The following is a 23466-nucleotide window of genomic DNA, read 5'->3' as shown; positions in this document are numbered from 1 at the left end:
ATGTCAATAGGACCACAAGCACATGTTTTTTCATCATTAAAATATTTAAAAAGATCCTTACTCTTGTTCCTTTCGTGCACAGAATTGCAGCAGTCATTGAATTGATTATCTCTTGCCTTGACTACTGCAATGCACTTTACTGAATTATGAATAAATCCTCTCCCAATATACTCCAAGTTATTAAAAACGTGGCTTCCCACTTGGCATTGAATATACCCAAATGCCAGTCAGTGGGGGAGGACTTGCACTCTCTGCACTGGCTACCTGCAAGGAAGCAGTGATTTTCAAAGCACTACGCATGGTCCATCAGGCGCTGTACCTTCCGGGACTGCTTTCCCTTAGGTCAGCAGTCTAATGGTATTTGCCTAAAAGACTGCTGAGATCCTCTTCTTTGAGCAAGGTGATTATTTCTAGATTTCTGAAGGTGAGACAGAGTGGCCGCACCTTTTCGGTTGTTGCTGCTAAATTGTGGAACACAATGCTTATCCACATTGCCAGTTTAACCTCTGACATGGCCTTCCATAAGAAATTGATAATGTGGTTTTCTCTCTTCTATAATTGTTCCTTCTGTGGGAGGCTTCTTTTCTAGTTGGTAGCACTTTGATCCCTTATCCTAAATCCAAATCTAAATCCAAGTAATTTTTATATGTATTTATTTGTGTTTGGCCTCTCATGAACGAATATACAATCAATACAAGCTAAATAATATACCAACAATACAAAACTTACAATTTTCTCCAATCTTACACTAACTTTGAATGCTATTACACACTTAGGGCCTGATTTAGATGTTGGCGGACGGGTTACTCCGTCAAAATGGTGACAGATATCCCGTCCGCTCAGTATAAGATAATTCAACACAAACATGTGCATTCATGTCAATAAACAAAAGTATGGATCAACACTGGAGAAGGGACTGGTTTAACTAGAACTGCAGGTGGAGCACAATAACTGGTAGTTGTGAAGTATGGTGTTGGTAATGTCATAATTTTGGGAAATAGGCAAACTGAAATATTCCCAATGTAACACTGTATGAGAAAAATAAAAGTGGAATGAGGCAAGGAAGTGAGAACTGGTGGCCATGAGTGGTGAATTGGAGGAACTATTGTGAAGCTCAGCAGAGAATAGAGAGCAGACAGCAAATAATGGCAAGGAAGCAAATGTTCATAGCAAGAGGGGATGAGCAGATGTGTTTGGAAAACACAGGTGTCAAAGTACCTGAAAGAATTTTGTTGCCATCATTTCTTTTTCAGTTCTGTTTTTAATTTGGGATTTGGATTTCAGTTGGGGTGGAGGTTTAAAAATAATTAGTGTATATGTTGTCTGAAAGGGAGATATATGTGTATGTATGAACAATGGGCATGTGAGGTGAGGGGAAAATGTAACTGAGAAATGTGTAAATGCAGGGAAAGTATGTGTAGTGAATGGCAACTGGGAACAGAGAATGTTTGTAAGGACATTCTGTGTCAGGGATTTGGTGTCAAGCTTATGAAATGTCTGGCGAAGAGCAGCTGGCCAGGCTAATGCTGTTGTTAATTCCTGTGAAACGCTCAAATAATTTCATGTCCCAACTACAGAAAGGTGACTATTAGAGACCTTCATCCCTACAAGTAGTGAAAGGTACAGACTCCTCAACTTAATCAGTAAAATACAAATACCGAGAATTTGGTACACTGCCCTCATGACCATTAGACCAATCTTTTAGAATCTCCAACCAAGGTCAATTTCTGTTTAGTAGATTACATCATAAAATAGTATTTACAATTAAAGCCTGGAAATATGTTTTCAGATAGTTGTTTCTATTTAAATCACCCAACCTTTATAATCCTTCAAAATCCTATTCAAAGGAGAGTTGCTAAAATTAGTGTGAAAATTGAATTCATATTTGTTATTTAATTGCCATTGGCATATCCAAATGTGGCCACAGTTCCAAATATCTTAACAGTTTTGTTATGTATGGCATTTTGTTCTGTTTTACACCAAACTTTCTGTCTGGAATATACTTTAGAGGGTATATTATACAATGTTCCATGTGGGTGCAAAAAGCATAGCACCTGTTACTTGCCCCGATCGGAATACGTTTGTATTAAAGAAGGAGGCAACAGGTGCCTATGTTGCCCCTTTCTGTAATATGGATATTGCCACTGCAAGACGTGCTTGAGTATTCACAAGGTGTGTTCCCTCATTTTCGTGTGGGCGTCACCGCTTGTTATGTGGGAACCCTTTGCCATTGAGCCCACATTGTATTACAGCAGTAGGCATAGAGGTCATATTACCCCTGTCCTTTGAAATATCCACCAGCTGCCAATAAAAATGGCTTGTTTTTAGAGTCCTATTAATAATACACACAGTAATTCACAATTTTTCGCCCTATTTCCTGGCAAACATATTCTAACTCTATGCTCCCAAATAGGTTATTATTCCCTTGTGGCCAAAGACTAAAAAAGATGGTCGTGTGACACAGCCTTCTTGACAGCGATTGCCACATAAAGAACTTTGGGCCTGGTTTAGATATTGGCGGCGTGTGGTGCTATGTCCAGCGCTGCTGTCGTCAAAGCTGGAGGAACCAGGTTCAATCCTTGGCATCGGCTCATCATCCTGTGATTTTGGGCAAATCACGTAATCTCCCTGTGCCTACAATTCAGTCCCTTCAGTCTCATGGGTGATTTGCTGTGCTTCACAAATCCTGGATTTATTTATTTATTGCTGGATGAGTTACTCTGTGACAACGGTGGCAGATAACCCGTCCACCGAAATCTAAATCCCATTATTTCCTATGGAATTTAGATTTTGGCAGATGGGATATCCATCCTCGTTGTGAAGGATTAACCTATCCTCCAATATCTAAATCAGACCCTTTGAGCCTTATCCTGTCTTATAGCCTTCCAGAAACAAATCCGTTTTTTTAATCAATAACATTTTGTACTACGTTTCAGATTGTCTGTCACTGGTTATGTTGCTGTTCTCTAAAATGCCATCATTCTCTAGTATACGTGTGTTATTCAAATATAATTACTATACCATTACTTACATGAACACAATGGGAAAGAGGTAATCAGGAGGCGTATAGATTGTGTGCACCATAGAAGGTGGCATACAATCAGTGCACTCCTAGAGAGCCCCAACGGAGTCACCTGAAGGTGAGCACAGTAACACACTGTTCCTCCTCGTGGCAGACGTTCCTTCCGCAACTCAAAACTGAGGATAGTTTGCTTCCGGTGAAAGATAGACCCTCTTTTTAAAAGAACATTTTGTTAGTGCATTTGAGCACCCTGTCCCTGTCTGTGATGGAACACAGCAGCGAGGATATGCATTTGTATTGTTAGAAGCACCTACATTTAACTCAGAATATCTCTGAGGTGGTGAATGATTTTCAGTGAGCACTGCTATGAAGGAGTAAGCAGAGGTTGCCCCTTTCTGTTTTCATGCTGCGCTGCCTTAAATCATGGTCTAGTCTTGAGAAATTCTGAATTAAGCAGAGTAAACAGTCACTCAGCCCTGCACTGAGCAAGCCAACACAGAGGTTCTTGGTAAAGTCCCAGGTTTTTCACTAGATGGGACGTTGAAAATCTAAATTTGAATATCAAGAAATCCAACTTTTATTTTACACAATTATTATTCAAACATATATTTTACTGCATAGAACCAGATACTAAGCACTACTGTTCACACTATGCTCAACATTGTTTCGGCAAGGGTACGTGACTTACCTTGATGTAATTCGCATTGATATAGCTGTTCTCGTCTTGAGAGTCAGCTCTCCTGAGGCAGACACAGGTTTGAGGATCTTAAAGAGATGAAGAAAAACTTTCAAATTCTTATTTTGTTGATCCACACACTCCAGCATAGCTCTGTTTGCAGGGGAGTTGTTCTGAGTGTGATCAGGTATTTAATATATGTTTGACTTTTCAGTGCATAAGAACAATTTGCTTCAGGAGAGAATTTTTATGTGAGATCACTCAAACCTCTTTTTTAATTTTGTGTATATATATGATATATATATATGATATGTGTCTGAACACACAGAGCACGTACTGGGCACTTTAGTAGGTCCAGAATTACCACATTCATTGTATAAAAATATTGGTGGCATAAAGTACTCCTCATGGTGAGAAGTGACAAATGCAAAATTCTCAACACTGCACTCAGCATGGCCGCCATTGACTAGCATTTTGGTTCATACTTGAGCCTAACATATCGGGCTCTGATTTCTTTGCAGTGGCCAATACAACTGTGTTTGGGTACAACAGGAATGCAGTAAAGCTCCCAATCCTCAACTCCCATGTTAAAAACACCATCATTTTGTGCGTAAAAGCAATAATCAATAATAGTTAGGTGTAAATGCAATTATTAATATCAATAAAGCAGATCACACTTGCTCAGTAATCACTGCCAACATTATTATATCAATTATGCATTTTAAAATAAACATGACATGTATGTGTGCTTTTTAAATACTCTCTCATTACATTATGAAATGCAACCATAAAAACAGCACGTACAGGGCACCACTTTTAGGCGACTTGGAAAGCAACCATAAATCTAGGCGCTGGAGGGTGGTACCCTTCATGTATCTTCTTTACACAGTTTCAGGCCACATACAATACAAACATATAACCAGCCTCTAGAGGGTGCTGCATCCCAGCATTAGAGCAAAAGCTCCAACTTTGGGAAGGCTTGAAATGATGATGAAAATTCTAGTCTGGTCTTAAATTTTAAGACCCCGCAAACATAGGGTTGTTTATAAAACAGGGAGAGAGGCTGATTTATTTTCTTCCAGATTGCGTCTTTTTGTACCATACTTTGTCAACCTCTCTAATGCCTCATTTAGTTATTTAGAATGCAATTGATAATTGATTATTATTATTAATTAAATTAATGATTTATTAAATAATTATTATTAAGTATGTTTTTGTTTTATTATTATGGAGTATATCATTTTAATACAGTGTGAACAAGACTCAGTGGGTATCAGAATGCTTCACATAGTAGCAGTTTCAAAGAAGTGACAGGTGGTGCTACAGACAACCATCAACCTATAGTCAAATATACCAAATACTGCTTCTAGATTAGAAAATGAAAGAGGCTGGATATAGCGGGTATGATTAAAAGTTGAAAATACCATTGAAAGAAGTAGGCCTTTTTCCCTCTCTTTTGCTATGCTTCAAATAATATTTTCTATGCTCACTTACACCTAGTACTCACTGTACCCTGGATCATCAATTCCATTTTGATGCTCACTCAACCACACTCATCTGCTTGATTTCTCATTTTGGACGTTGATTTTAACATGCTCCTGCAACCCTTTGACTCTTGTGCATTTTGTTAGAGCCCTTCTAATCTGCACCGCCTAAATGAAGTTTGCACCGGTCCTTCTGATCACCAATTAAATATTATCATGTTTTTAATCTTTCTTCCATCGTTGTAAAGACAAATGTGGTTTCAGCATTTGTTAAGTATTGTCCAAATAATATAACTGAGCTTACCGTGACCTCCACAAGTATTCAAACTATCCTACCCATTTTATCAAAAATTTAGACAAACAGGCAAGTGTATATTTTCCAATGTTTGGTTAGATTTAGGTGTATCCCAGTTCATCACAGAAGTCATCTTAATTTTCTTAGAAAGGCCCACAGGACCAACTGCAATAGTGAACCTATCTTTCAAGGTCCTTGCCTTTAATGCTAGACTAACTCTCTCATCCTGAGATCTACTTTTGTTCACCATCTAAATGTTTTGTGACTCAATAAGATCATTGTGTCACAATAGTTTTCATTCTTTTGATACTCATTCTACTTTGCCCTTGCATAAGATTTATGGAACCTTCTCTATCTGACATTGGACCACACTGAGGACTACCTGACCTATCATAATGCATTTAAAATAATATCCTCCTCTGAGTGATCTGTACATTCCCAACATTGTTACAAAAAAGATAATACAAGTCATCATGTTGTTGGTGCGGTTTTTCTGAAAATGACAAAATAGTGCATCTCTAGTAATATTGTGCAGAATTAACGTGTAGGCTTTAATAAAAAAAAATGTGTTTAAATGCAAACATTGTAGTAGACAATCATGCAACAAAACAATACAAATATTTAGTTGATAAGAAGCGACTGTGGTCATGGATGTTGCCATCTAAAGCATTTTGTTCCTGCTGAGAAGACAAGGAGTGATCCTATTCCCATGAGCGCATCGAAAGCTGATTGGTCACTTGGAGAAAGAAGACACCACAAACTGTTACTTTGAAAATAAGTGATGGTTATAACTGTACAGGTTCCTAGGCTAGCCTATCATCCACTTATTCTTTCCATGTCATTATACCCCAGTGCCCTGTTACGCTGAGACTCTACTGAGTTTCTTGAATCTCTCTTTATGAGTTCGGCTTTTTGATTAGTGGTCACTTAGCTGTTTTTGATGCTGAAGATCAACGCTTATGATTTAACTCTTTACATTTGAAATTCTTTCTGTTTTTCTAGCTGGCACCTTTTGCCCTCATTCTTTTCTTTATGGAATGCACTTAATGCATTTAATTTATATATTGATTATTGACAAACTAATGACTGATTTTGATGAACGTATATACTGATTCAAATAAAGATGAGCTACTAAAGATTTGATTATTAAAGCTTTTGAACTTATACCAAACTCTCAGTATTGACTAAAGGTAGAATAGAAATTGAATTGTGATGCCATTTTAATGTGATTTATAGCTCCTTATTAATTCTCACTTCAAAGATACAGAGACCTGATGGAGAATTAACAGTAAAATGTCTCCCTCGATGAATTGGTAACCTTCCTCATAAACCGATAATTTAACTGAGATCTACACGTGAGCATTTTGGAAGCAGAGGACAGTTTACATTACGAGAAAGATGAGTTATGCTTGATTGCCCTGCTTCAGAGAGAAGCCAATTTCCCATAGCGCTAAGCCCAAATTTTGAAGATTTCTGGACTGCGATTTTGAAGGCGGTTGCAGAATTGGAGGTGTGAGTATCATTGATTAAGGTGATTTCAAAGTGGTTGAACTTTCACTTGTGTGTCTGAAAAATCTTTTTGAAATGTAAAAAAGCCAGAGGCAGCGGTCCGAGTGCCATATTACGACCACAGCAGTCTTACCACGGTTGGCCCGCCAGCACCACCAGGATTAGTTGTCCCGGTGGTGTGGCTGTCATGGCGGTCCTAATTCATCAGGGCAGTGCTGCAAGCAGCCCTGCCCTGGGGATTATTACTTCATTCTACGTCAGAGATTTCATGGTGGTAGCCATGAAAAGGCTTATGGAGAATGGATGCAGGGGGCCCACCGGCCTGCACCGTCACCATGTTCACTGTCTGCTTTTCAGACAGTGAACATTGCGATGGTTGCCGGTGCACCCTACGCACTACAGCCTTGCCTCCTGCTCTACTACGAGCTGGAGACAATGCTGTAGGCCGTTTCCCACTAGGCCAGTGGGTGGAAACTGAGGTTCCGCCTGCTGACCCAGCTGGAAACTCATAATGGGCCGGTGGGGAGGCTGCCACAATGGCGGCAACCCCCCCCATTGGAATTTAGGCAGACAGGCTTTTGCGTCCACTGAAATCGTAATGAGGCCCAGATTGTTTATTCTGTTTTCAGATAGAAGTTGTAGAATTGTGTAACGAGTGAAGCAGCTGTAAGGAGCAAGGAGTTGAGTCATTTTGTGCCACACTGGAATTTGTCAGTTTGTGTGAAATGGTGCTCAGTGATTGGGTATTCTGTGTGCAGTGCTGCACTGTGATTGGGAGATGGGCTTACACATTTTTTTTTATATGCAAAACAGATTAAAAACATGGGTGATGTGAAGTGTGTTGTTTGCGATATTGTTGATTGATTCGAAATCATGGAGTGTCTTAAAACTCTTAAAGGTTTGGTAAGAGGAAATGTGACAATTTCGATACAAGAAGGTGAAGAGGCACCTTCCAGGTGCACACTAGCCCTTTATATGGTTACATGGCCAACAAATATAAGTTACATACACATTTGTAGCTTCGTCAACGGTGCAAAATCACTGATGATGACGGTCTATTGAGTATTCCAAGATATGGTACATTTGAAACAAGAAAAATTAGATTGAGGGGAAAAGCTATCTGAAATGAAGCCACCTCCTAGACCTACAAATCGTGAAGCACAAATGCTTGGAAAAAACTGCACATATTAATGTGAAGGAAAGATATCAGTGCATGCTAAGAGAGCAGTGTGTAAATAGACACATGCTACATGGGATGAGCAACTTCAGAGATGGAGGAAAACTATAGTTGAGGGAACTAGATTGTTCCCAGAAATTACTACTTACAAATCTGAGAATCAGAAAAAAACTAAAGCAGGGGAGATTTCAGAATAAAAAAGATGAAAGGAAATTAGACTCCGAAAATGATTCTGGGGGTGAGATTTTTTGATGTATTGTTATGCATCCACAACCTTATGTGTCCCCGCTACTGAAATTACTGCTACATCTAATGTGACAGTGACTACGCCCACTGTTGACCTGAATGTGTTTCCAATTGAAAGACCATTCTAGAAAACACAGCCTATTGTACACCCTGCTATACCAAATGATGTGCTTACTCGAGTTGAGAATATTCCTGCAGTGATACCTTCCAGAAATACTGCTTCTATTGTGACTGTACAAGCACCTGTAAATAGAGTTCTAACAGCACAGCAATTAGAGATTCGCACAGCAACTACACTGCCCCAAATGCTGTAGCTCAAGGAGCTCTTGGAGAGGTACCTGCAACAGAGTTTATCCCGACATCGTAGAATTCACAAATTGTTGCTTGGACACAACCACAAACTTGTCAGTCATTGAGGAATGGGAGAAGGATTGTCTTTACATCACCAGTAGCACAAGGTGTGACAAATGTATTTGAAGATGGGATTTTAACCCCATGGTTTGAAGATACTGCAGAAAGTAAAAAGATGGTCATTACAGAAAATCGGGTTGTCGTTATACAAGAGACCGAAAATGAGCGGAGACATAATTAGGGGATGTCTAGATCTTGAGTAATTTCACAAATACCAAGAAAAAGAGCTAGTTCATTTGTGCAAAGAAAATACAAGGCATGCGGCAACTACACATGATATGCTAACTGAATTGGCTTGCAAATATGAAGTTGATCTTTCAAAAAGTTTCCCATTACAGAAATTATTCAGACTGAAACTAGATGCCAGTTAGACAATGCGTTCTTCACTAATGTGTTTACACATTACTGAATTAGTTCACAAATAGATTGACTTTGAGAAAATAGAAAGCAAATGGGGCAAAGAAACATGAAAAGAAAAAGAAACAGACATATGTGGCTGAAACAAATGGCAAGCCACCACCAGGTCCCCCAGATGAGGAAGAAGCTTAAGCTTATCGATTAAGAAAGATACCAGGTGAAGGGTATTTCTATGTACCTTGGAGTAGAGGAGTTCTTACCGCTTTTACAAATAAATTTCCAGTTGTGAAAAAGTGCTGTAGCTTGATTTGAATACATTCTTTGATATTGTTGTGCCAAGTGATTTGTGGGCTGAGTGTAAAATGTCTGTACAGTGGCCGAATACAGAACAACCAAGAGATGCCCCCTCCAATGCACCATCTCCTATGATAATGAATAAATACAATGAGGTGATTACCTTCCTGAAAGACAAAGCTCCTCTAGAAGATATTGATTGAATGAAGATTAAAAAAAAACATCACAAGAGCCAGAACAGTTGGTGCATGACTATCATAAGCGATGGTTGTAGATATTTCAGCAACAGAGTGGGCAGGAACATCCTGACAAAAGTGGTACAGGATTCTTTGTGTCAAAATTTGTTTTTGGGTTAAGTCCAGAGATATGTATATGCTTTGGTGTCAGACAAAACCGTTGGATCATATCCTGATTTATGGGAAATATTGTAGTGATGAACAGAAAATGTAGCAGAAGATGGTGCAAACCAAATTGGGACAGAAAGGTTTTCAGAATCAATTATTTGCAGGTAAGTCTGGTGGGATGCAGAGTGTTGGATTTCAAACTGGTGTTCAAGGTGTTCAAGGAGGTATGATGGTTCCACAGGGTAGAAGTCAGGGAGTTCTGGTTGATCCAAATTCTGGTGTATATGTTGCAACATTGAAGAAAATTACTCCTTTGCATTTTTGTAACAAACGTGGCAATTAGAATAGGGAATGTAGGCTCAATCCAGAGAGAATGAGTGGTAATAATCAAGTGCAAGGAGGAAATCAAATGCAAATACAGAATCTACCCGTTCAGCAAATGCCAATGCAAACACATGTTCCAATGATGCAGGTTCCACAAGCCCCAATGGTCCCACAGAACTTGGGAAACCCCAGATTTAATGTACTTAAACCAGATGCCCAGAGCAAATTCAAATTCATTTCAGAATCAGAATCCATTTCAACAGTTACCAGTGTTCAACAGCAGGAGCTTTGGGTCGGATAATCCGCAATGACAATGCCTGAGACGGAAGGAAGATTGTGTGCCTGGCTCAGTCTTAGAGGTAGACCAGACTGGACCATTTGCAGAAAGAGAGGTTAATGGCCACCAAGTGTCATTTTTAATTGACACTAGTGCTACCCATTCCACAGACGAACTCCCAAAACTACCCCTCCTGGCAAAGAAGATCCAAGTTGTAGGATTTGCAAAGAAACAAAACAACCCGGCTTCAGAAAAGGTCTATGTGAAAATAAGTTCTATTGAGGAAAGTCATCAATTTGTGTTTGCCATTGAAGCCCTGTAACCCTGTTAGGGAGAGATTTGTTGGGCAACTTAAATTTCACAGTTTTTGTACAGCAGATGATGCTGAGATACTGTGAACTCAGAAGTGTGGAAACTTAGCAGGAAAGGACAGCAAACTAATGAAAGATTTAGAACCAGTCTGAATTACAGTGAGGCCTAATGTCATTTTTATGAGACTGCTACCATATAATTTGACCCAGAGACAGTAGCGGGAATACCACCAATTATTGAATTGAGGAAAGACATCATTAGAGAAATCATTGGAAGTCCCTGCAACTCTCCGATCATTAGAAGCCTAATGGTAAATCTAGGATTTTTTGGATTATTCAAGATCTCCACAAGATTAACATCATTGTTGTTCATGTTGGTCTGTGGTATGGAATCCAGCCACCGTTCTTTTTCATATTCTGTACCCTGCAAAATAGTTTACTTTTGTTGACTTGTGCCTGACCTTCTTCTCTATACCATTGCTTGAGGAAAATCAATTCTTGTTCTCCTTTGTGTTCCAAGAACTAGTTTGGCATGGTGCTGAGTTCCATAAGGGTATACTGAAAGTCCTTCCATTTTTAACTAGATTCTAAATAAACAACATGAATCTCTGCAGATGCCCTGTAATTCAGTTCTTGCGCAGAACATTAATGAATTACCTGTGGCATCAAGCACTTGAGAAGCTTGTAAACAGGATACCATTGCATTGTCAAACTATTTGGCTCACATAAAGTGTCCCCCAAGCAAACTGTAATACTGTCAAAGAGACGTCCAGTACTTGGGACATAATTGAGAAAAGAATGAGAAAGCTGTCATTCAGACAAAAAACGAGAAAAATGTCACAAGAGTTGAAACCATTTTTACAATAAATCCACCCAGAACCCAGACAGAAGTCAGAATATTTCTGGGAATGGTTGGCTACTGTACACAGTGAATACCACATTTTTCCCTAATGGCTAAGTCTCTACTGAGGTTGGCCCATAAAGAGGTGTCTCAGCCGCTTCCATGGGACAACGAGTGATTGATAAATCTTCCATAGAGCTGACAGAAAGTCTCTGTCATGCTCCAGCCTAGGAATGCCTGATTGCAGTGAGAGGTGAAGTGAGAGTGTTCTCCTTCATTGCTTACTCAGATGCAGGGAGATTCTTGAAGACCTGTGGCTTATATTTTAACCATCCTTCACCCCGTAGCTGCCTTAAAGCAGTCACAGTGTTGGGTATTGAGAAATGTGAAAAGAAAGTGACGGGACATCCTTTAACTGTGATAGTTCCTCATTCTGTGGAAATTCTGCTTAACAGAACAAAAACACAATACATGAGAAATATCACACTTACAAAGTATGAGCAGCAGGTACTTGCTGCAGAAAATATTATCCTTAAAAGATGTCAGACATTGAATCCATCAACACTGCTATCCCTCCCTGAGAATAACATTGATGATGGGGAGGTTGGACATGATTGTCTAGGTGTCACAGATTTATGCACCAAGCCAAAGATGAACCTTAAATTGAGCATGATTATGTAATCTTTGTGGATGGCTCATGTCTGAGAAACAATGAAGGTGCCTTGAGAGCAGCTTACACTGTTAGTGCAGTCCAAGATGGAAGATTCATTTCTTCAAGGTGTTACTTCTGCACAAGTTGCATAAATGATAGGCTTTACCAGAGCTTGCGCTATATCAACCCAATTGACTGTAACTATACTTACAGACAGTCAGTATGGTTTTGGTTTGGTCAATGATTTTGGACTGTTATGGTCACAGAGAGGTTTCATGACCTCATCTGCTACTCCCATATGTAAGAGGGAACATGTAAGGAGACTGCTAGATGCACTGCAGATGCCTACCAATGTTGAAGTTGTGTAAATGAGCAGCTCACAAACGTGACAATGAATATGTAACAGTTGGAAACTGAAGTTACACTATATTGTGCACTTCTGGCCTGAATATTTAGCGTGACATACACAAATAAATCTGAAGATGACACAGCTTTTTGATGTTGTTGTCAATTGCTGATTTGTGGGAAGAGCTCAAGAGAATGCAGGAAGATGTTTCAGAGGCAGAACCACAGGTTTGGATCAGAGCAGGATATTGAAAAAACACAAAAGACATTTGGATTTCAGCTGATGGTAGGCCAGTGTTGTCAGACAGTTTGTTGTTTCCCATGACATGAACTTTCCATGGTCCAACATATTTAGGGAGAGATACAATCATGAGATTATTCAGGTAAAATTGGTTTAACCCCAGATTCAGGATGCTTGCAGAAGAATTGTGCTATTGTTCTTTGACATGTCAACAGATGAACGTGGGTAAAAGAACACCAGTGACATTAAGTCATGTAGGAAGATCAGGTGGTCCATTCAACAAAATTCAAATGTACTTTATTGAGATGTCTGCAATGGGCTGAGATATGACCTGGTAATAGTGTGCATTTCCTGTCAATAGGTGGGATCTTACCCAACCTTAAAAAATGATAGACCCCTGTAGCTTAATTGCTGTTGTCTGGACTTATAGCTAGGTTTGGGTTACAGCTTCTCTGGAGTCAAATCCCAGGACTCATTACAACAGTGAAGTCCTCAGGATGTTATGTGCAGCATTACAAGATACACTGCAGTTACTGTCCAGAAGCTTTTGGAATTGCTGAGCAGCTTTACAAACCTTAAAATCCCGGTTGGAGAAAGTCTGTGGATCCACTTCATTGAAATGGCACGATGCTTTGCCTGTGATGTTGATGAGCATCTGAAGTACCCCCGACCAGAGAACTGATTCACCTCTGCATGAAATATTAAGAGGTGTACAATGAGGCTGCCTGCTGTACCTACAAATGCACTTGTGAACATCACAGATGACATGATATTCAATTACTGCAAAGGATTGGCTGATGTGATGTTCTGTTTTTTGACAGGTTGAAGCGGTCACTGAAAATTCACATCAAGTGTAGTGCACCGCCCTCAGCTTGACGATTGGATGTTGGCCAGCACACATGTAAGGAAGTCTTGTTTGGAGCTGGGATGGAAAGGCCTTCATTACTACCACTGCAGTTAAATGTGCCAGAGTACCAAACTGGGTGCACGCATTGCACACTCAGAGTGCCAGAAATATATTTGAAGAAATAGTGTTCCTTTATCCATATCCAAGAGCACTGGTAACAGTACCACTGCAAGAAGCACAACTGCAAGGAGAGGTACCTCAAGAGGCACCACAGCAAAAAGGAGAAAAGGGTAATGAACCACAAACAGCCACACCACTTTAGATTCCAGTGATTTTACAAAGTGGCATTGATGTTTCTGGTGAAGAAGAAGAAGAAACAAGATCTCAATCTGAGATAACAGGTAAGACAACACCAGAACAAGTCAAGGATCTGATTGAAGGGACAAGCACGGGATCAGCAGGACTCCCTTACAATGCTGAATGGCCAAGAAACTATGGAGAAAATTGAGATCTAGTGTGTCAGGTGAATGCCTACTGGCAATAGTTGCTGAGGAGACAGAATCAAGTGTTGTAAGTGACAGAAGAAGAAAATCAACAGGCTCTAAGGAGACCAAAAAAGCAAGAGTACTTTGTTGGAGGTCAGTCAACACAAGCTTTATTCGATCAACAGACCATCAAAGCAATACAACAATAAATATAATCATAAATAAGATAGTACAATTCCATCCTAAAAACCAATATCTAACAATAATAGAACCCCAATTGCCCAATCTGTAAATCCCATTAAAAATCATTGTTTACATAAAAATTACGTATGTGCCATGCTGCCACTAAAAACTTGCTAACAGCATAAATTAAAACATTGGAGCAATGGCTTTTTAAAAGCCTCAAGGCTAAAACTCATTTCCTTATCTTCATTTCCCGGCAAATTTTGCGGATCCATTTATACCTGGGTGATGAATATACAGGGCAAAAAAACATAAAATGTTCGACTGTTTCCGGGGTAATACCACACGCGGGGCAAATATCAGAAGTGGCATTTGGTCCCCATCTACTCATCAAGGTCTTCAATGGCAATGTCCCAAAACGACATCTAGCATATAGTCCTTTACCTAGTAAGTCGGGTATTATATCTAAGTATGATTCAAAATGTGGGTACCATTTGAAGTCAATAAAAAGATTGATTAAACGGCCATGGGATTTACGGCTAATATAGTTGTTTCGTACATAGGACCAATAGACACACTTCAATACTTTTGCATGAGATTTCTCAAGTTTATGGGGATTCTCCCAGAAGTCTCCTAAGCCCAAGGTACAGAGCCAGCTAGATACATGCTTAACCCATGGAATAGAATTAGAGTTCTAGACGTGAGATCTTGTATCCAACCAATTCAGGAACAGTCCATAGCCTTACCAAGTATAACAAAGGTCGTAAAATGATTAAGTCAGCTATCCGTTTTAATCCCAGGTCTAAAAACAATGGGATCAGTGGGGTGCTGGGAGGGCACGCAGATAGAGCCCTCGCAAAACTGTTCTCACCGGTGGTTATCCTGTTACTGTCGGAAAAACCCCATATCTCTGCACCATAGACAGCAGCTCCCTGTGCCTTGGCCACATAGATCTTGATTGCTGGAGATACAGCTTTGGCCATCATACTCCTATAAAAGCGCAGTATGGATGCTGCACTATGTTGCAGGAGTCCAGCATTTTTGCTAACCTGTTCTTCCCAATGTAATGTATCTGTGAGCCTCACAACCAAATAATCGATGGAGCTAACCTTGTCCAAAAGATCGCCATCTAAGCTAATAGTGCATTTCTTCAATGGGCCAGAGCAAAATACCATCAATTTCGTTTTCTTAAAATTCAACTCCAAACCATAATTCCGACAAAATAAATTAAATCTATCAACAAAAATTTGTAGACCCATAGGAGTCTTTGAAATGAGTAATGAGTCATCTGAGAAGAATAGGGATTTTCTGGGCATCTAAAGTGGGAGCATCATTCTGGCATGCTCCACCTCATTAATAGAAAGGGAGAACAGAAGCGGTGCTACCACGCAACCCTGGCGGACGCCCCTATTTATGGGGAATTTATCAGTCAACTCGCCTTTGTTTCCCCATCTCAATTGCGCATCTGTGTCTTCATGCATTCGTTTCAATAATTTAATTATGCTAGCTGGAGTCCCTATTCTATATAACACTTCTCCCAACTTCTCTCTTGGGACCAAATCGAAAGCAGATCGCAAATCAACAAAGACAACATATAAGGGTTGCTTTGCCAGAACTACATATTTCCAGAATAAGACAGCCAACCTAAAAACCTGGTCCACCGTGCTAATTCGAGGTCAGAACCCTGCCTGAAGAGGAGAGAGAATCTGATGTTTGTTGGAGGTATTCTGCACCTGAATGGACTTACTTTCTGTGAATCAAGTGCTCAACACACCAATATCAAACCTGATGAGATCAGAACTGTTTGACTCCCCATGATGGCATACTAAACACAGTATTGCTGAAAAGCTGCTGAAAAGATTTTCTGAAAGACATAACAATTCAAAATACTTATTGAATGAAAAGCGCAATAGACCGAAACAAAGACTAATAAGTTGTAAGTAAAAAGATTGAACTGTGATGACATTTTAATGTGATTTACAGTTCCGGATTAATTCTCACTCAGTGTCAAAGATCCAGACACCTGGCTGATAATTTACAGTGGGGATTTCTCCCTGATGAATTGGTAACCTTTTTCGTTAACCAAAAATGTAACTGAGACCCCCCCTCATGTGTTATCATTGTGGGCTGTCTGAAATGGGAAAGATCAGACCCAGACATTTGTGGCCATCAAAACAAACCCAGTTTGGCATCAATGAGGCCTGGATTTGCATGAGACATTCCACAATGTCAAAAGGTTTGTCTGTATAAACCTGTATCGTGCCTACAGAGGTGGACTGCAATCTGGTGATAGAATATTTAAAAGAGAATGCTTGAGCAAGTACACCAAGTGTTACAAGAATGTTGTAAGCAAATTACAGATGTGGTTTTAATTTTCAAGGAAAATATAAAACAGTATAAGGGAGGAGATGTTCAGGTTAGGTATAGGTTTGATGGGATATTTGGAAAGCCAAGGAATAGCTCTCTGTTTTGGAAGGTCAAGATGATGAACTCAGAAGGCAGGAAAAATTGTCAAGACTTGACTGCAATAATCCTTAAAAATGTCTTGAAACATGACTGTATCACTCATCATTAGGACAATCATCCTGCATCTTTTGTACCCGCAGTACATGCCTGAGTGGTGCATATTGAATAAATAGCACATCCTTCAATCAGCTCAACTCTGAGGTCTCATCTTTTACCCCTGTATTAAGAATACATGTTATTGGAGTGTATTTTTGCTTAGTCATTACGTAAGTACCAAGTTGTTCAAGATTAGTTGAAGAAGGTGTTAGACCTTTTCACTGCACTTGAGTTTGTCTTTCTAAAGTGTATACAGAGCTGTTTTAATCATTTCTTGTGCATGTTTGAAGTGCACAAGTTCTACATCACACATTATGCTTTTTTATACAGTGATGTCATTGATGTCATTTGAGTTGTCATGTGATCTTATCAGTGATATCATCAATGATTAAAACCGAGGTGTAATCCATGATGTCACTGATGATGTCATCTGGGATGTCACAGGGATGTAATGAGAAATGCCTAGCAGGGATATGAGTCCTGGTTTGCTTTGACAACCATAACTGTCACAATTTTGTTTTGTAAGCATAACCTTGAATTTTATTTTTTTCCATTGAGTTTCTCTGTTTTTGATCTCATTATTAATTTTAAGTTTCTCAGTTTTTTTAAACATTGTTTAATGCTTTATGAGCAAATAAAATCAAAAAGTATCTGTAAGAAACATTTTTAGATGAACGTTTTGGTGACCTACTACATTCAACTCCCATTTATTTCTATTTCAATTCCATGTATTACTATTGCTATACTTCCCCACACCCTGTGCTTCTAGCCCCATGTCACTGAACCAGCAATGCTTGGCATTTAGCCGGGACAGCTGGTTCTGTTGATAGGGTCTGGGCTAAACTCTGCCCTGGCTCACGGGTCCACAGTGTTTATTGCAGATGGCCTTTGGCCATTCACAGTTGCAGTGGGAATTTTCTTTTCTTTTTTCAGAATTTCCTGAAAAAAATACAAAATTTTCCATAAATCTCTAGATCTACCCACAGATCTTAAGATCTGATTCCAGGTCATTGAATCACATGTCGAAAACAGAATTTAAGTTTTTTTGGGGGGAGGGCAGGATCTGCATCTATGGGGCCCTCAACATTTGACTGGGGGTCAGAGTATGATCCCCTTGGCCCTAGCATCTTTCCCTGATACTTTTTTATCAGGGTGCAGGCTTAAGTGCCCGAATCCCTTAATGACAAAGATTCTCAGATACTACCAATCAATAAGAATGCCTGGGTCCGCTGAGTATCCGCATATACCACACTGTAAAAAGGGAAAATGCCCATTCTTCCAATGTGATTAGATTATTTTTCACATCTTGAACCCTCAAATCACTTGCACATCATGCTCTTCAAAGGTTCTAAAAATGAATAGCAAAGTTGTACAAACGTTCTCACCTGATGAATAGTATACAGTATCGTGTTACACATCTGTTTTATTATAATACTGTAGTATTGGCCCAATACTCTTGTAGTACATTTTACCAGGACAATTGTAGTTACTGCCATGTCTAGGTGAGCAAACCTCTCTGACTCCAGTTCATTTCTCCTGCTGCTATTCCTGCTTCCATTTCTCATTTATATTAGGATTTTAGCCAATGAGCCAGCTTCCCCACTTGCATTTTCTTTGTATTTGCATTGTGGAGTGTGCTGCTCCCACTTTGGATGACTTAAACTGCTCATTCTGAAATAATGAGCCTTTCTGCTCATCACCTTCTGCTTCCTATTGTAGAGGTGTAAGTGCTGCTGTCTGAAAGGTTTTCTAAACAGTTCACTGAGGACATGCACTACCCCAATCCAGCTCTTAGTAGAGTGGACAATCAAACTTGTTTTGCTAGTACCAGTGCCCTTATCTATCACCAGTCTCTCTAGATTTGCATTTGCCTCAACTAGGCAGCAGGCCTTATAAATATACGCACCCAGGATTCTGAACAACACCCCTCAACTCCTCAGGATGCCAATGTCCAACCCTAGGCAGTGGACAATATGGAGAAACAGGAGAGAAACATTTGTATGGTCTCATCCATCTTTTCTCCTAACTCAATATTTTCATTTAGTAGAGTGACATTGCACCAGAGTAGAGCTATTCAGGGAAGCAGCAGACCCAAACCTATGCTCTAAGTGGGGTTTGAGTTTCGGTATTAGTTTGGACAAAAATCTATATTAGTACCTTACTTGTTGGCTATTTTACAAAAGAGCTTGAGTTACTATTTGGTATATCAACAAGAGTAAGCTCTAGATTTTTTTTAACTTTACTGAACTTTCCTGAAGAACATTTATTTTTGTTTCCACATTCAGATCCCTATCATCTGCAAAGTCTGCCAGGGTTCCATACTGTCATCTGCCATCTTCAGCCTCTACGTGGTGCTGCTTGGATGTCTACGCATGGAAATTCACCAATATGCCAATGATACACCAATGTTCTTGAAATTCTTCTCTGCTCCAGATATCCAACAAGTCAAACACTGCCTGCACCCAATCTAGACCTTGACGTCCAGCCCATACACAACCTAATACATAATTCCTGTTAGTTATCAAGAACAACCAGCACAAAATAATATAATCCTGACTCAGTAACATCAACCTTGATGGCTTCAAAACCTAACTTTCACCAAATTCCAAGTCACTTGGATTCTACCTAAACACCAACCTCACCCTGTAGGAACACATTGTAAAACAAATACCAAATACATGTCTGTGCTATACAAATACCACTCATATACATACATACATACATACAGTTGCATCTTGTACCACATTATTAGTGTCAAATAGAGTTGATTACTTTCCGTTGGTATTTGTATTTAAACAGTAGAATAATATCCTTTGGCTTTCCCCTGGGCATATATAGTCCAGGGTTTAAGCATTTGAAAGCCAAACGTGGATCCAGTAGAAACCATTTATAAATTATCAAATTATTTTTAAACCAATGATTTAAAATGTATGAAAGGGATAAAACTTTGAATTGCTAGTCTCACCCCCTCTCTTTCTGAACTGCAAGAGTGTAATGCATTAGTGTCACCGTCAAAGCCAGGAGACCGTAATGGGTTTCTCAGATAATTGCTTCCATTGCTTTCTTCTATTAACCATGTCCTTACATGTGCATTGCAAGTCAAATCATCTTTCACACCCAGCTCTTTGAGCAAGAACAGACAGGGCCAAACAATAGGCTGTTTCCCGTTGTCCCAAAAAATCTGTTTGGATTATCATGACAGGAATTTCCCTAATTTTACCACTCTGCTAAATAACTCAATACTAACTTAATAAAACATTACCCAGCACACAGGAAAAGCATTTTTTTCTTATTAGGTGGTGGTGAATATTGAGACTTTTTCAGGGCTACAAAGTTTCCAGCCTGTTTGTGTGTGACATTTCAATGTTTGCCAAGCACAAATGTGTAAAATTGACAGGCATTGTATGTGACACTTTTATTGCAAAATTAGTGACTGTCTGGTAGCAGCATGCATAAACAGTACCATAGACTGACCTCTGATTACATCAGGACTCCCACTGCCAGAAACAATTTCCATAAGGTAACCTGCCTCCATCATCTACCAGATTAAAACTGATGCACTGTACTCTATCCTACATGTACACAGGACCCTTCACCCTGTATACTCTGGTACCACTGTAAATTTAGACAATTTGCAAGCTTTCACCCCCTAACCTTTTGAGTGTTTGATGTAATGCCCTAAGTGGCAAGGAATATGCCTAAACATAGGTGATGTGTACAATGTGCCACCGGAACCAAGCTGCCTCCAACTAAAGAGGGTCAATTACACTGAAACTGGCCTTTGGTTGAATGTGTTCAGTTTCAGAGGGCACCAGGCTTCAAAGTCTGGAACAGAATGTTGTATATCTCCAGTTCTACTAATTGATTTTTGTCATTTTGGCCTAAAACATTTATGAAATTTAACTCAATTGTTCTAAACTGGTGTGTGACTTTTTGTGTGTTGTGTTTTCTATTTATTACTGTTTAAAGTGCTGCACAATTAATTTACAAATTACCTCTAAAGTAAGCCTGACTGGTTTGAGCCAAGCTACCAGAGGGTTAAGCACAGATTATTTTGGGTTTTCCTTGTGACTTTACACTGACATAAATCGCAGTTGCTGCTTGAGTAGGGTTTTAGTCACCTCAACCATTAACCCAATTTCTAACAAATATCAGTAGGAAATTAAACCTCCACTCAGGACGCTGTATTGTTTTGAGAATTCCAAAGTTACTAGAAATGTAAAATCCTCAGCTTCAACCAATGAATTTGAGCTTTCTCTATTTAATTGTCTGTAGTCTGGATCCTGAATCGCTTATGATAGTTTTTGAATGAACATGTTAAAAAATGTCTAGTGGCTAAATTTCCTCTTTTGGTATGTGACACCTTCAGTCTGTTAGAGGGGTGGTGGAGAGGAGTTGAACTCCCTCTGCATTGTGGGACTTGTAGTTTCACTTTTGCAATTAGAGTTTTGAGTGTAAATGTCCCAACATGGAAATGATGCTGGTTGTAAAGCTGTGCCCAGGAATGGCTTATGGTGTCAAACAGGAGATATCCATGTCAGAGCTTCAATAATCCTAAATCTCGTTAAATTATTAGATATCAGTCAGCTGAGCCCTTTACCATGTACAGCAGAGACTTGTGCTCTCAAATGTTGGATTTGTACCTGCACAGCTTTGATGTACTGCCCTTTTTGCATTGTTCAGGACTCTGACAGCTGCCTGGACTGGTAATATTTAGGTGCACATGCTCATGTGGAGCAAGAGAAAGGCCCTTCCTATCTTTCACCATCCTCAAACAGGAGAGAGTGAGGAGCATGAGAGCACCTTGGTTCCTTGGGTATCAATAAAATATTGACAGCTTCTTTGTTTTCAAAGCAACAGTTATGAATCTGTTCCTCCATCAGGAACATTACCCGATGGGCTGAATCTGCAGAAGTGAGCTGCTGGGCTCAGACAGCCACAACATATCGACTTTGGAACGCATATGGGACACACTGTATCCCTTCACCTGGACAGCTTTCTCTTCTCACCTCGGTACACAGCAGCTGAATGCTAGCACAGGGGAAACTGGACATTTTAACAAATTAATGGTGTATTCCAGCTTGCCTAAAGCCCTACAGTGATCTTTCTGAGATTTCCAAGAGTACCTTAATTTACCTGACAATTTACTTGAGGGCAGTGTTACCCGGAAACTTTTCAATTTGCATTACTCTGACTTTTGACTTGGTAGGCTACTTTTTTAGATCTGAAAAAACAATTTGCCTTGTTATGCCACTACAAGGAGCATAAAATAAACTGCACTCTAAGCTAATTCATATGCTAATGATCCCTGCAATTGTTCTTTATTGATTTGAATACTTTATGGCTTAAAACTTGCACGTGACTAACAAAGCCGTATTGAAGGGTTGGAAGGTAAAGAGCATAGTCCACGCTTAATTTGTAAAGTAATACGTGCTGGTGCCAAACGTTTTTCTCACAAAGTCAGAGCCGGCCCAGTGGAATATCCTTTTTGCTAAATACCAAGGGAGCATAATATCGATTCCAACCACATGCCCTTTTCATCTCTCAACCCATACACTGTCTACCCCTTTCTCTCACTGTTGCAGGTTCTTTTTCACCATTCTTTCCCATTTTTCTGCCTTTCTGTCTCTTGTTCTGTGTCAAAGTAGGAGGATGAAAAATAGGTTCTGGTCCCGGAAAATGAGTGCTGTGCCCTCATCTGTTATCCCCTGCACATGATAAATAGTTGCATGTGGAACAAAGCAATGGAAGGAGGCAGTGTAGAACAATATGCAACAAAAGGGTAGGGTGATGTAAAGAATAAATTAGGCAATTACATCGCCCCAGTGGGGAATAGATGGACAGAGACATGGGGAAGAGACAAGAAAATTAGAATGCTAACGTAATAAGTTGTTGGTGCAAATAATAAATACTTCGAAGCTGGCACAATGGTTACTTTTTTACTTATTATTTTTTGGAAGCATTTACCCCCCAAAAAAGAAAAAGACACATAGAAAACATTCCGTTGGCAATCACATGCTTGAAATTATAATTTAAAAATTATACTATTGTATATCATTTTTATAGAACAGTATGAGTGCATTCTAGCTGACAGGTACACTTAGAAGAGGGATAAAAAACATTTTTGTTTTAATGTACATCATACGAAAATTATATGCCTATTCATATAAAGTAAAGGTACTATTGACATTGAATTACTATAAGTACTACTTTAATTACTATGACATACTATAAGTACTACCTATTCCTACTATGTACCTATAACTATATTTACTATAGTTTAAACGCTCAAAGATGGCTACAAAAACAAAAGAGGATAAAGTATAAAAAGTATTAGTACATCAAAGTATTGTCCCTTCCAGCCCTAGCAATGAAATAATGTTATGCAGATTTCTAGAGCACACTATCACGCAGGAGGATATCCTGGCACTGAGCAAGTGTGAGTCTAAGCACACCTAGGGCCCAATGGAACTACTCAAAAACCCAGGTCTTCAGCTTCATGCGGAATTCAAGAACTGAGGTAGAGGCTCTTATGTGTAGCAACAGGTCATTCTACACTTTAGGAGCAATATAGAAGAAGGCT

At 39.4% G+C, this 23466-nt stretch overlaps 1 protein-coding gene across 5 annotated transcripts in view; it reads right to left on the bottom strand.

Annotated features, from left to right (window-relative positions):
• The window catches only part of PTPN7 (protein tyrosine phosphatase non-receptor type 7), a 294573-nt gene that overhangs the window by 108868 nt on the left and 162239 nt on the right, over positions 1-23466 (bottom strand). For all 5 annotated transcript variants that reach the window (XM_069238936.1, XM_069238938.1, XM_069238937.1 and 2 more), the window contains one exon: positions 3711-3787. In XM_069238936.1, coding sequence (XP_069095037.1) covers positions 3711-3787 — 77 coding nt within the window. The remainder of the gene's footprint in view (positions 1-3710; positions 3788-23466) is intronic.

This window comes from Pleurodeles waltl, chromosome 6, assembly GCF_031143425.1.
Source record: "Pleurodeles waltl isolate 20211129_DDA chromosome 6, aPleWal1.hap1.20221129, whole genome shotgun sequence".
In the NCBI taxonomy this organism is placed as follows: domain Eukaryota; kingdom Metazoa; phylum Chordata; class Amphibia; order Caudata; family Salamandridae; genus Pleurodeles; species Pleurodeles waltl.
Note: the sequence above shows the minus strand (reverse complement) of the source record. Positions and strands in the feature narration are given on the sequence as shown.